Source organism: Schistocerca serialis, chromosome 5, assembly GCF_023864345.2.
Source record: "Schistocerca serialis cubense isolate TAMUIC-IGC-003099 chromosome 5, iqSchSeri2.2, whole genome shotgun sequence".
Lineage (NCBI taxonomy): Eukaryota > Metazoa > Arthropoda > Insecta > Orthoptera > Acrididae > Schistocerca > Schistocerca serialis.
The window spans coordinates 387,187,252-387,202,664 of NC_064642.1; the positions used below are offsets into that span (position 1 = coordinate 387,187,252).

The 15,413-nt window shown below is 36.6% G+C and overlaps 1 protein-coding gene across 1 annotated transcript in view; it reads right to left on the reverse strand.

Annotated features, from left to right (window-relative positions):
• LOC126481096 (helicase SKI2W) overlaps positions 1 to 15,413 on the reverse strand; it is a 150,951-nt gene that overhangs the window by 72,316 nt on the left and 63,222 nt on the right. The window contains exon 12 of the mRNA XM_050104616.1: positions 3,598 to 3,875. Coding sequence (XP_049960573.1) covers positions 3,598 to 3,875 — 278 coding nt within the window. The remainder of the gene's footprint in view (positions 1 to 3,597; positions 3,876 to 15,413) is intronic.

A 15,413-nucleotide genomic window follows, 5' to 3' on the forward strand; every position in this document is an offset into this window, starting at 1 on the left:
TCCACAGGTCCCAAGTGGAATGATCGTCATTTTTAATGAACACTAAGAGTCATTTTACAAATACTAATGCACTGAATTTAAAATAAAAAACGTTTTTTTATTTATTTATAAGGTAATAATTGATACTCGCTATTCAACAACAGGCACTGATCAGCGAACACATTACATGGACATCTTGTAGGCAAAAATGTGTAGCCAGATCTATGAAAGAAGCAGATTATGTTGCAGCATCTGATACAGTTACTGAAATCAACTGGCTTTGTACACTGTTAAAGGAGCTTGGAGTTAACATGGGGCAACCTACACCATTTCTTGTTGACAACCAAAGTGCATTACTATTAATGAGAAACAATGAACATCACAAAAGGATTAAATATATCGATATAAAGTCCCATAATGTTCGTGAAAAAATAAATTATGATACTGTTATTGTTTCTTATGTTAAGCCAGAAGATCAACTGGTACCTGGTTTACAGAAGCACTGTCAGAAGGAAAGTTTCAGGCTAATTGTAAATCATCATTGTTTGAGTCTTTAAAACCAACAAACAAGAGTGGGAGTGTTGTGTAGTATACCCTGTTTGCTGATATAATGTTTTCATATGCCTGATGTTTTACTATCTTTGCTGCTTCTGACCAGCACACAGTCTTTTATTCTTTTGCACATGTTTACATCATTCTCAAGGGAATGTTCTGTGTCTAGAAATTTTAAGTGAGAAAGATGTGAAGCTGATTTCATCAAATATTATGCGTCTAATAGTTTCAGGGAAGCAGTTTCTGTTCCTAACTCAAAATGCTCAAGAAACACAATGTGCAAAGGAACTGGAATCTCATGAGGAGAACAAAACTTGGAAGATTGTTCCTAAAACGAGTAGTCAGCAAGTTACTGGTTCAAAGTGGATCTTTCAAAGTCTTATCTGATGCCAAAGGGAATATTGCTCTCTAGAAATAACAGCTTTGTGTGAAAAGCTTCAAACAGGAGTATGTCAACTATACAGTATGACTCTTAAAGAGTTTTCCTGGGAACTGTCACATAATAAAATCTAGAGATGATACAGTTCACATTTGCACTGCATTTCTACATGGCAACTATCTGAGGGGGTGGTATTGTCACAAAGTATCCTGTGGTCTGAAAGCTTGAGATGTCACTATACAAGCTCAAGCAGGTTCCTTCATGCTAAAACAAGAAGTTTTTAAATATTCTTTTTCAGCTTAATTTTCAAACAGATGACACTGATCCCCATTTGTTACATGGTAAAATCAGTGGTGTAGTTGTTATTTTAGCATTATATGCAGATGATGGGCTTATGGCATCAAAATAGAGAGAAGCAATTCATAAAGCTGTCACATCACCAGACAAATCTTTTTGTATTATAATCAGAGATGATCATTGTTTCGTGAGATTACTATCAGAGATGGAAGTGGGAGTGAGTGAGACCACGCATGAAAGAAAATGTTAATATTGTACACTGACACAAAAATAATAATTGAAGAGTTTGGAATGAGTGATGCAAATGGTTTAAGTGTTCCAGCCGATCCTAATGTATATTTATTATCCACCAAGAAAACAATCCAAGGTTGAGAAAATACTGTACCATGAGCAGTAAGATCACTTATGCTTTTGCCTCTTATCCACCCACAACCAGGCATTTCATTTGTCAACAGTGTGAGCTGGTTTCTGAATGATCATAATAAGGCATATCAGCAAGTGGTAAAGAGAGTTTTCTGGTATCTGACTGAAACAGAAGATGATGGTATAAAGTACTCCAGCAGTGTTCGATAACTAAAGTAGTTTGTTCAGATGCTGATTAAACTGGTGACATCATGTAGCAAAAATAAATTTCTTTATTTATTTGCAAAACTTAATAATGTAAAAGGACATACACAATTGCTGAAACAGCAAGGGTGTTGTAAAGGTTTTCCGTGCTTCCAATTAGCTTCAGCATGCTTAAGGATAAAGTTTCTAGTTTTCAGAGATGTGTACACATTTACTCTTTGTTCATCATTATATGCATTCTCTGTGTTTTGTCATTCATTCTAAAGGACACTAGTTCAGTGTAATAAATCTAATACTAACAACTAGTTTATATGCTTGAAGAAGGATAACCTCATATCTAAATTTAGAAAGAGAATGGATAATATATTTTGGACCTGTGTACCGTTTTCTGTCATATGATATTTTACTACGGGCGAAACATGTCAAATATCCATGAATGAAGTCTTCGTATTGCAGAAGGAAGCATTGAGGATAGTAGCTAAAGTCAAATTGAGAACTACATGCAAAGATTTATTTATAAATTTTAATTTTCGACCGTATATGCAATGTGCATGTACTAAACAATTAAAATAGTAATAGAGGACATAAAATTTACTAGCAGAAATATGGAATTTCATGATAAAATACATGGAGGAGAGAAGATTTTCACTTATACTCGAGAAGAGACAGACTATGGAAAGCAATCCATGAGTCAAAGGAGTCATGTACTACACTCCTTTTTAATCACTGAGCTCAAAAAGGGGGTGGTTGAAAAATTTAAGAGGGCTCAGAAGAAATGGCATCTGTAGGTGTCCATTTGACCCAGAACTGAATCATGGAGCTGAGTAAAAATAAGATCTAAAGCACTGTACTATCAGTGCTTTTTCCTATAAATGTAACTGTGTAAGTTAAGAATGTGTGCATTTTAAATCCACAGTGTTATGCTGTTAACTTGGGTTTCAAAAGAATTATATGTACAGTCTCATACTTTTACGCTCGTACATGTTTTGTCACATTTAAAAGCAAATAAATAAGTAAATATAATAGAGGGAAACATTCCACGTGCGAAAAATATATCTAAAAGCAAAGATGATGTAACTTACCAAATGAAAGCTTTGATATGTTGATAGAGACACTAACAAACACAAACATACACACAAAATTCAAGCTTTCGCAACCCACGGTTGCTCATCAGGAAAGAGGGAAGGAGAAGGAAAGACGAAAGGATGTGTGTTTTAAGGGAGAGGGTAAGGAGTCATTCCCATCCCAGGAGCGGAAAGACTTACCTTAGGGGGAAAAAGGGACAGGTATACACTCACTCACACACACACACACACACACACACACACACACACACACACACACATATATGTCTGCTTGTGTCTGTGTATGTGGGGATGGATGTGTGTGTGTGTGTGTGTGTGTGTGTGTGTGTATGCGCGAATGTATACCTGTCCCTTTTTCCCCCTAAGGGAAGTCTTTCCGCTTCCGGGGTTGGAATGACTCCTTACCCTCTCCCTTAAAACCCACATCCGTTCATCTTTCCCTCTCCTTCCCTCTTTCCTGATGAAGCAACCGTGGGTTGCGAAAGCTTGAATTTTGTGTGTGCGTGCGTGTGTGTGTGTGTGTGTTTGTGTTTGTTAGTGTCTCTATCAACATACCAATGCTTTCATTTGGTAAGTTACATCATCTTTGTTTTTAGATATAAATAAGTAAATAAATAAATAAAAAAAAGTAAGAAGAAGAATTCAAACACAGAATTACAAACATGGCCCAAGGGAATTTTTCTCTTCATGTCAGTCTTGTCCTTTTATCAACTAACAGCAAAGACAACAAGTACATACCCTCAATGTGTTCAACAGTTCAATATATTCTGTAGCTACATCATAAAATGCTGCCATTTCTGAGAAGAGGGAGCCAAGATATGACTGTGAAGGTTGCTCAGCCAATTTACTTTCCACTTCCTGCAAATCTTTCTTTATCTTCTCCTCTTTTTGCTTTTTCCCAGATTCCATGAATGATCGGGACATCATGTCTTCCACAGAAATCTTCTCTACACGTAAGAGTCTCAGTATCATTGAATAAGTCAGTCGAAATTTGGACACCAATTCCTTTGGACTGCCTAAAACAGTGAAAAATTCACATTCTTATATACACTTGTTAGTTCCATATGATATATGCAAAAAGAAAGAACAGAAACAAATGCACAGTAAAAGGTTAAAAAATAAATATGTTCAATGTGATAACGGAAAATCCTGGGTGAGTACGAAAAATGCTATGAACATAGACAACTGCTCACAGTACACAGAAGTGCTGAGCAGTACACTGACAGACAAAGACGAAACTAAGCACTGCAGTTCATCATTCAAACTTTTGCAGTGAGTGGTTGTCTTTATTCGTTATATTTCAAAAATATGGTATGGTGTGGTACATTAATTTTTTAAGCATTATAGACAAAAACCATTACATAATAGGGCAGCAGTAGCAGAAACAGAAAAATAAAGTTAGTAAGGTATGCATGGATGTGTGTTTAAGTGCACATTCATGTAAAGCTAGCACAAACGGTCCCATAGGACTGTCACTAAATATTTTTAAGTCTCTGGTCTGTTTTCATGTAAAAGAGCAAAGAAATTATATTTGCCATAATTTAAATAAGTTTACAGAAGAGTGTGGTAGTGTGAACATATTGGAGAATACCTTCAGTGATTTAGATGTAAAACCAATATTTTATTTGACCATGATGGACAGATGTTAACAAGATCGAGAAGAAAAGTACTGTATCACAGATTCATGAACAGTGACTCGATCATGGTGTTCAAAAAATGCAGGAAAGAGATTTATAAAACAGAGTGGAGATGGAAAATTTAACTCTTTTTTTTAAACATATTTTTACAGCCCTATGAATCTCATTTCCTCTGAAACCAACCAAGGGTAAAACTGAACAAAAGCAAGGATAACGGATGGATAATTTCTCAGATTAACATATTCTATCCAGAGAACAATCCTTTGAATGTGTGGGTCACAATATTCTACTTAGCAAACTAAAATTTTATTGCATTAATGGCACCTCTCTTCCATCGATGGAATCTTACCTTCACAACAGAAAACAGATGTTCTCATTCACAGGCTGTGCCACAGGTATGAAACAAGCCGCAGAACGGAGCAATGTAACAGAGGCTCCACAATGATCGATACTGGGCCCACTATTGTTCTTAAGCCTTCATAAATTATTGAGCTTGGCACAATATTGCTGTACAGAGGCGTGTGTGTGTGTGTGTGTGTGTGTGTGTGTGTGTGTGTTAGTAAGTTGTTCCCTTCACTTCATGAGAAATTAATGGTAACATACAAAATGAATCACTATGTGTAAAATATTCCCTGTGGCCCAGCTAGATAAGTTAAAATGGAGTGAAAGTATAGAAAAAAATATTACATTCAGTCCAGTATGGTATGTTCTTAGAATTGTTTCTTTTAGGGTATCGGCTTATTTTTTCGTATTTTCACTGCCTGATGTCTTGTAGAATAATTCTTGTAGGCAGTGCATCTAAAGTACATGAAATATTTATTCAGCAGAAAAAAAGCTGTAAAAATATTGTATCAAGTAGATAACTGCAGAAGGACGCCCTTATGTTGTTGGGGAGTAGGGGTGTGCTAGACTTGTGAGTGTGGAGTATTTTAGAATTTTGGAAAGACTGATGGCAACTTAAAAGTAGCAATAAAAAAGGTTCCAGTTTCAACTCTGTTAAAAACCTGTGTAATACTGACTTTTAAATGGTTTTCTTGGAAGAAAAACATCTGACTATTTTTTCCTTTCCCTCAGAGCTAAGGGGGGATGTGTGGGATGGGGTGCCCTCTTCCCAAGCCCCCAGATATGGGTGCCCTTGAACTGCAGAGACCTTTTTAAGTACCTTTGAATTCATGAAATCACTTCCACACACATTTGCGTATACACAAACAAAACACATTAATTGAACACTACTACTATCAAGTTTGGATACTTGCATCTAAGTGAGACAGAAAATTATTAATTCTTGGGCATGGTGGTGGATATGTACTTGAGATGGGAGAATAATATAAATAACAACTGTCATAAAATATGTTCAAGGGTATTTTCACAGGAAAAATACCATGTCAGTAAACACACAAACATTACTAACATTGTACCACAGGCTAGTCCTTTTGAACTATCATATGATATCCTGCTTTGGGGAACTACTGCAAATGTGCATATACAAAATATTACTGAAGCTACAAAAGAAAGCTGTACAGTATATAACAAAATGATTTCCTAGGTAATCCTGCAGAACTGAATTCGGGGAAATAAACACACCAACAGTATCATCACTATAGGTGTCTGAAACAATTATTTCCGCAAAAACTAACTGTGCTGCATTGTTAAACAGAGATACACAGGATTGTAAGATATGTAAAAACGATTATTACAGTGATGGAAATCAGCTCAAATTAACTGATGAGTAGCCTGCAAATGGTTATTATCTATCCATATAGTGTTGAAGAATGTTTTGCAGCTAAAAATTAAAGTAGTACATTTGTATGTAACAGTATAAATGTGTGTAAAAATTTTCAGAAAGCACCAATTGACTTTAATATATGTTATATTCATCTGTATGCAATCATTGTTCTTTCTTGTTATTTCAACATAGATAAGAACCAGTAAACCCCAGATTGAACAGTCAAGCTCCGGCATATGAAACAGCTTCAAACATCTGATTACAAATGAGTTAATACAGTGAAACCTCTATATAACGTTTTTCAAGGGACCACAAATTCTTAACATTGTATAGAGGAAAACACTATAAAGAGGAAGGCTTCCAAATAATAATTATCAGGCATTACTGAAGATCGGGATACCACTAATAAGCTTTGACAAATGGTGCCATAGATTACATTTTAAATTTTCACAACACTGTAATATGATGTTCATTGCAAATTATCAATGTAACAAATGATTAGTTTTTTGTGATTAAAACATGGAGCCCAGTAGGTGGATGGGTGAAAGGAAATGGATCAGTTTGTACTGTAAAAAGTTATAACAGATTCTTAAGATATGACATCATTGTCCAAAGCTGACAGGTGGTATCCCGTTCTTCAGTTGATCCAATTGTAGAATATGAGCCAAATTTTGTTTATGATATACTGAACATACTACATAAAAACACAGTAAATGGTACAGATTAAAAAAAAGAATTAGTTACAAAAAATTACTTTAATAATTAAATTATGAAATGGAACTTAAATTTGCACAAACTCTAGGAACATATGCAACCTGAAAATCACATACCTACGATTTTTAAAATATTCGAGCACGCATGTTTGTTTTCTATTTCTCCTAGACACTATGGCAATCTTTTCTTGCTCCAAATGATCAAGTTGAACTACTGTTCTGTCCTCAAGTCTATGGGTCATCATATATCTCCTAAATGTTTCAAAGCCTTCAGCTGCCTTAGTATATGAGGGCACAGGGTCATCTTCCTTGTCACTGTCACTTTCACTATACTATTATTCTCCAAGCTTCTATCTGCAGTCAGCTCCTCAATACTTTGTACTCCTGTGGTTGCCACGTTGTCATCCACAGCCACAAAGCCCTCAAAAGTGACAGAATCACTGCCTATTAATTCCTAAAACTCTTGCAAATCACTTGCAACATCTTCCACAGGAGCTGCCATCTGATTCTGTCAGAATCCCACATTTTTTAAACAGTTTTTAATAGTCTCAGCACTGACTCCCCTCCACAAGTACATAATTAAATTCATTGCCTGTAAAATACTTTCACATTTCTCAGAAAGATACATCTGGTGGATGTGCCGCACATCTGTCCACAAACAGCAGCACTTTTCCTGCAGCACTCCCCATTTTGGCATCAAATTCTCCGAGAAACTGAAATGGCGCCAAAAAGATTGTAAGCAGAATGTGCGTCACGTATCACATGACCGGGTTCTGCCGCTGAAAAATGAAACACTCTGAGTGCGGGATTTCCGAGCCGGTGCCAACTGTGAATCCACAGAACAGAAAATGATGCGTCTAGATCCAGTCACTTAAACGTTATAAAGAGGTAAATAATTGACCAGGGTTCCAAAAATGTGAGTGTTACATGGAGGAAATTGTAATATAGAGGAAACGCAGTAAAGAGGAAAATTTAACATTGTTTATATGGGCTTTTAGTCGGGACCGAAAAAAACGGACGTAACATAGAGGAAAACGTTATATGGAGGAATGTTATAAAGAGGTTTCACTGTATGTTAAATATTTGACATTACACATAAAAACCACGAAAGTTTATAAAAGATTTGAAATGATGCTTAAACTTTGTTGGGAGTCACAAAGTTCTGTAATTATTAAACACTGGTTGGATATGGTCGAGACAATTTATGCCCAATGCCAAGCAAAAAGCAAGTTTTTCATAGTTCTCAATGTTTATGGTGTCATATCTCCTGAACTATGTGCCATACAACAATGTAATTTTGTAGATACATTCACTGATGTAGGTACTGTCTGCATAGCGTGTTGCAAATAAAGTTAGTAATAAAGAAGTAATATATCAAAACTCCATGCCTGATGTAGAAGTTTTACTGCAGAGCATTTTAAGCAGAAGCTAGTTTTTTACACCTCTAAATGTCTATAATGTCCTATCTCCTGACTTAGGTGTCATACAATGATACAATTTGCAAGTACATTTAGTAGTATATGTGGATACTGTCTGAAAACTGTATTGGGCAACAACAAAGTAATAAATTAAAATGCCTTGCCCGATGTAAAGTTGTACTGCATCAACAGCACAAATGTAGTATGTGATAAACTTTTCTCCTTTCATCATTTTGTGAAGGTTTGAAATTATATGCAAAGTTTGTTGTAAGTTCTTAAGTGCTCTCATTCTCAAGCAATGGATGAATAAAGCTCAGGTATTCAATCACTGCCAGGTATGCTGCCTCAAGAGAAAAACACACAGTTTCTAACTTTAACACTTGTCTTAGTGTGTTAAACTTTTAACACAAGAATATACCTCTTAATGAGTACATTATGAAAGAATTTTAAATTTCTAAATTCTATCAATAACTGCACGAAGTATTGAAAATCAAATTCTTGTTGGCCCTGGAAGATGTCAGATAAGCAAACTGCAACTAGATCCAGGACAATCGCTTAGTAATATAGGGCTAAATGGAATTCGTTGAAATATATTTGTGTAGCTCCATGAATCATACTAATACAATCTGTGTGTTTATCAGTGTTTTTAGCTTCTTATATTAAGATAACTATATATTTTATTGACATATTCATATAATTTAAAATAAATAAATAAACCTCCATGTAAACATGACATATTGTACAGAATGGTCCATAGACAAATAAAACTTTTACTATTTACTCATCAGTGACTCTTAATTTGAATTGGTCAACTCAAAAATAGGCTGGTGTAACAATTTGTAGGGATGGAATGAACATACATGTTCAGTAGCAGGTAAAGTAAGTGGGAGATTATGGGTCATGGGTAAGACTCTAAGAAAATGCAGCCAGTCTACAAAATTGCTTACAAACACATATCTAACTCATCCTAAAAGACTGGTCAAGAATGTGGGACCCAAATCAAATAGGACTAACAGGAGCACTGAATGTACACAAAGAAGGGCTGCACAAACAGTTGCAGGTTTGTTTGACCCATAGTAAAGTGTGTCAGAGAGACCGAAAAAACTGAACTGGCAGACACATTTGTTTATTTATTTTCCGTCCGTATAACACGAAGCTAGACACAAACTGTCCTAATTATAAAGTTCCAAGAACCAGTTTTAAGTGAGGTACTTTGTAATGTATTATACTTCTCCACACATGGTTCACACAGTAATTGCAAAGACAAAATAGACTAAGTACAGCATGCACAGAGGTGTTTATGCTATCATTCTTCCAGCATTACACATGCAAATGGAACAGGGAGAAGCTTTAATATGTGGCACAGTGGGAGGTTCCCTCCACCATACACCTCACAGTGGTTTGATGATTATTTCATGTTGACTTTGCCTCCTTGTTTACAGTTCAGAGTGGAATTATGTACTCTGGTGCACAGATATCCCACAAACCCCTGTCTAACATAAAGAAAGGGGTCAGGAATGTCAATCACTTTTAAAAAAATTAAAAACAAACCTCACTAGTCACTCCTACCCGTTATCTGAATCGCTAGATAAATCGATTGAAAAGTTCAGTTAAGTGTTTATTCTAAAGTTACATGCTAAGTGGTAATGTATTGCGAACAAGATTCAGTATTTACATATGTAAGCAACCACTTTCTTTGAAACCAGAGTAAACAAGTGAATACTAAGCTGACACACAAGTAGTCAATATAAATGATTACACAGCAGCTCTGTTGAAAGAAGTATTTTCCTTCTAATTTATTCGCTATAAGCACAGCTAGCATTAACAATTTACGCATAAAACTTGAGATTTATGAATTGCTTGTCTTATGTTAATGCACATCTAGATTTGTTTCGCATCTCCGCATTTCTCCCTTCGTTGGAATCTATGGAATGGAATGGAATGGAATGAATGAATGTACACTGAAACATATATTCCAGTAAAATAGGACATAAAGAGGGAGTATCTGAGGGCAATGACATGCAGGGGAAGAGTTGTGTTGTTGTTGTGGTCTTCAATCCTGAGAATGGTTTGATGCAGCTCTCCATGCTACTCTATCCTGTACAAGCATCTTCATCTCCCAGTACCTACTGCAACCTACATCCTTCCGAATCTGCTTAGTGTATTCATCTTTTGGTCTCCCTCTAAGATTTTTACCCTCCACACTGCCCTCCAATACTAAATTGGTGATCCCTTGATGCCTCAGAACATGTCCTATCAACCGATCCCTTCTTCTAGTCAAGTTGTGCCACAGACTCCTCTTCTCCCCAATTATATTCAGTACCTCCTCATTAGTTATGTGATCTACCCATCTAATCTTCAGCATTCTTCTGTAGCACCACATTTTGAAAGCTTCTATTCTCTTCTTGTCTAAACTGGTTATCGTCCATGTTTCACTTCCATATATGGCTACACTCCATACAAATACTTCCAGAAACGACTTCCTGACACTTAAATCTATACTCGATGTTAACAAATTTCTCTTCTTCAGAAATGCTTTCCTTGCCATTGCCAGTCTACATTTTATATCCTCTGTACTTCTCACCATCATCAGTTATTTTGCTCCCCAAATAGCAAAACTCCTTTACTACTTTAATGGTCTCATTTCCTAATCTAATTCCCTCAGCATCACCCGACTTAATTCGACTAAATTCCATTATCCCCGTTTTGTTTTTGTTGATGTTCATCTTACATCCTCCTTTCAAGACACTGTCCATTCCATTCAACTGCTCTTCCAAGTCCTTTGCTGTCTCTGACAGAATTACAATGTCATAGGCGAACCTCAAAGTTTTTATTTCTTCTCCATGGATTTTAATACCTACTCCGAATTTTTCTTTTGTTTCCTTTACTGATTGCTCAATATATAGATTGAATAACATCGGGGAGAGTCTACAACCCTGTCTCACTCCCTTCCCAACCACTGCTTCCCTTTCATGTCCCTCGACTCTTGTAACTGCCATCTGGTTTCTTTACAAATTGTAAATTGCCTTTCGCTCCCTGAATTATACCCCTGCCACCTTCAGAATTTGTAAGAGAGTATTCCAGTCAACATTGTCAAAAGCTTTCTCTAAGTCTACAAATGCTAGAAACGTAGGTTTGCCTTTTCTTATTCTAGTTTCTAAGATAGTCGTAGGGTCAGTATTGCCTCACGTGTTCCAATATTTCTATGGAATCCAAATTGATCTTCTCCGAGGTCAGCTTCTACAAGTATTTCCATTCATCTGTAAAGAATTTGTGTTAGTATTTTGCATCTGTGGCTTATTAAACTGATAGTTCGGTAATTTGCACTTCCTGTCGATCTCATTTTTAGACGTTTGTATTCCTTTCTGCCTGCTTCATTTACTGCATTTTTATATTTTCTCCTTTCATCAATTAAATTCAATATTTCTTCTGTTACCCAAGGATTTCTACTAGCCCTCATCTTTTTACCTACTTGATGCTCTGCTGCCTTCACTACTTGATCCCTCAGAACTACCCATTCTTCTTCTACTGTACTTCTTTCCCCCATTCCTGTCAATTGTTCCCTTATGCCCTCCCTGAAACTCTGTACAACCTGTGGTTTAGTCAGTTTATCCTGGTCCCATCTCCTTAAATTCCCACCTTTTAGCAGTTTCTTCAGTTTTAATCTACAGTTCATAAGCAATATATTGTGGTCAGAGTCCACATCAGCCCCTGGAAATGTTTTACAATTTAAAACCTGGTTCCTAAATCTCTGTCTTACCATTACATAATCTATCTGATACCTTCTAGTATCTCCAAGATTCTTCCATGTATACAACCTTCTTTCATGATTCTTGAACCAAGTGTTAGCTATGATTAAGTTATGCTCCGTGCAAAATTCTACTAGCCAGCTTCCTCTTTCATTTCTTACCCCCAATCCATATTCACCTTCTACATTTCCTTCTCTCCCTTTTCCTACTATCGAATTCCAGTCACCCATGACTATTAAATTTTCATTCATCTCCCTTCACTATCTGAATAATTTCTTTTATCTCATCATACATTTCATCAATTTCTTCATCATCTACAGAGCTAGTTGGCATATAAACTTACACTACTGTAGTAGGCGTGGGCTTCGTGTCTATCTTGGCCACAATAATGTGTTCACTATGCTTTTTGTAGTAGCTTACCCGCACTCCCATTTTTTTATTCATTATTAAACCTACTACTGCATTACCCCTATTTGATTTTGTATTTATAACCCTGTATTCGTCTGACCAAAAGTCTTATTCCTCTTGCCACTGAACTTCACTAATTCCCACTATATCTAACTTTAGCCTATCCATTTCCCTTTTTAAATTTTCTAGCCTACCTGCCCGATTAAGGGCTCTGACATTCCACACTCCGATCCGTAGAACGCCAGTTTTCTTTCTCCTGATAACGACGTCCTCTTGAGTAGTCCCCGCCCGGAAATCCGAATGGGGGACTATTTTACCTCCGGAATATTTTATCCAAGAGGACGCCATCATCATTTATCCATACAGTAAAGCTGCATGCCCTCGGGAAAAATTACGGCCGTAGTTTTCCCTTGCTTTCAGCCGTTCGCAATACCAGCACAGCAAGACCGTTTTGGTTAGTGCTACAAGGCCAGATCAGTCAATCATCCCAACTGTTGCCCCTACAACTACTGAAAAGGCTGCTGCCCCTCTTCAGGAACCACATGTTTGTCTGGTCTCTCAACAGTTACCCGTCCATTGTGGTTGCACCTACAGTACGGCTATCTGTATCGCTGAAGCACGGCAAGCCTCCCCACCAAAGGCAACGTCTATGGTTCATGGGGGAGGGGTGTAAGAAAGCATAAAAAGAAAATTATATTAAACACAATTTTTACAGCTAATTTAAAATTATCATGAGCAGTTGTGGAAGGCTCGCCACCTTAACACATTCTCTAGAACGTCATCTATTTCTAAGGATAGCATTTTATGACTTAGTATAATGTTAAGGTGAAATTTAACTTACTCAGATCTTAACGAGATAAGGTATTTTCATCACCAGTAAATTGACAGAAGACCAAAAGAATTGCAATATACATTCCCAATTACAAAACTGTATGTCAGAGACTGGAGTCTTTGCACTAATGGTGGTCAGGACATGCATCAAGCTTGCTTGTAAACTTGGTATTTGCTCAACAGAGGGGCAGGGATTAACTCATGGCTTGTGTACACGTGCTCACACATAACTTGGTCATACTCTTAACAGAAGGGAAATCAGCAAAGTGCGATAATTAATTACCTGTGATTAAAAACTGAATGCATGATACATAGATGTTGAATGAATACATTATTTCATTATCAAAATATTTCGATTTTTGCATTTACTTGCTCTTTTGTTTCTAAACATCATAGTATCAGAAAATGGTCACACAACTCATTTGTTGAGAATGTCCCTAGAAGCAACACTTTTGTTTGTTATCATACTCAAATTATAAAGTCATTTCATGACTATTAAGTGGAAGAAATAATATAATAACATGACTGCTACGTATCTAGATTGCATTAAAAGTATTTTCAGAATAGAAAACTGTGTTTTCACAAATTCTTTGCATTTTATCTCTTATGGTATGACTGTCTTCATAAAATAATCTACTTGACCCTGTTATCGTTATGAATTAAGGGGGGTAGGACATCAAATGGGCCAACTTGGAGCAGGAGAGGCACCACAGGACATTTTAATTTCCACTGTCTATACTTATACAAATAAATTCATAAAACGTTGTCAGCATGACCAGGAAGGATTCAGGATTCACACTCATAGTATGGGAAGTTCAAAAATATAGCAATATAATTATTTTTTTTATATGTGAAATTTCATCATTTTTTCGCTTACTATTGGCTGCATTTGTTGCTATAGGTATACTTTTCTTCATAAGTAAGAGAGATTCTTTGATGAATTTTGCACTGCATACAAACCATACTTACAGGTGTATGAAACTCTAGAATTCATTTAATTTATGAAAAAATGAATGAGCTGTTACATTTTAAACTTCAATTTTAGAAAAAAACTCAAATTTTATAGTTAATTATCTCAATTTTTCCACCCATGAACCATGGACCTTGAAGTTGGTGGGGAGGATTGCGTGCCTCAGCGATACAGATGGCCGTACCGTAGGTGCAACCACAACGGAGGGGTATCTGTTGAGAGGCCAGACAAACATGTGGTTCCTGAAGAGGGGCAGCAGCCTTTTCAGTAGTTGCAGGGGCAACAGTCTGGATTATGGACTGATCTGGCCTTGTAACATTAACCAAAACGGCCTTGCTGTGCTGGTACTGCGAACGGCTGAAAGCAAGGGGAAACTACAGCCGTAATTTTTCCCGAGGACATGCAGCTTTACTGTATGATTAAATGATGATGGCGTCCTCTTGGGTAAAATATTCCGGAGGTAAAATAGTCCCCCATTCGGATCTCCGGGCGGGGACTACTCAAGAGGATGTCGTTATCAGGAGAAAGAAAACTGGCATTCTATGGATCGGAGCGTGGAATGTCAGATCCCTTAATCGAGCAGGTAGGTTAGAAAATTTAAAAAGGGAAATGGATAGGTTAAAGTTAGATATAGTGGGAATTAGTGAAGTTCGGTGGCAGGAGGAACAAGACTTTTGGTCGGGTGATTACAGGGTTATAAATACAAAATCAAATAGGGGTAATGCAGGAGTAGGTTTAATAATGAATAAAAATATAGGAGTGCGGATTAGCTACTACAAACAGCATAGTGAACCCATTATTGTGGCCAAGATAAGACACAAAGCCCATGCCTACTACAGTAGTACAAGTTTATATGCCAACTAGCTCTGCAGATGATGAAGACATTGATGAAATGTATGATGAGATAAAAGAAATTATTCAGATAGTGAAGGGAGATGAATGAAAATTTAATAGTCATGGGTGACTGGAATTCGATAGTAGGAAAAAGGAGAGAAGGAAATGTAGAAGGTGAATATGGATTGGGGGTAAGAAATGAAAGAGGAAGCTGGCTAGTAGAATTTTGCACGGAGCATAACTTAATCATAGCTAACACTTGGTTCAA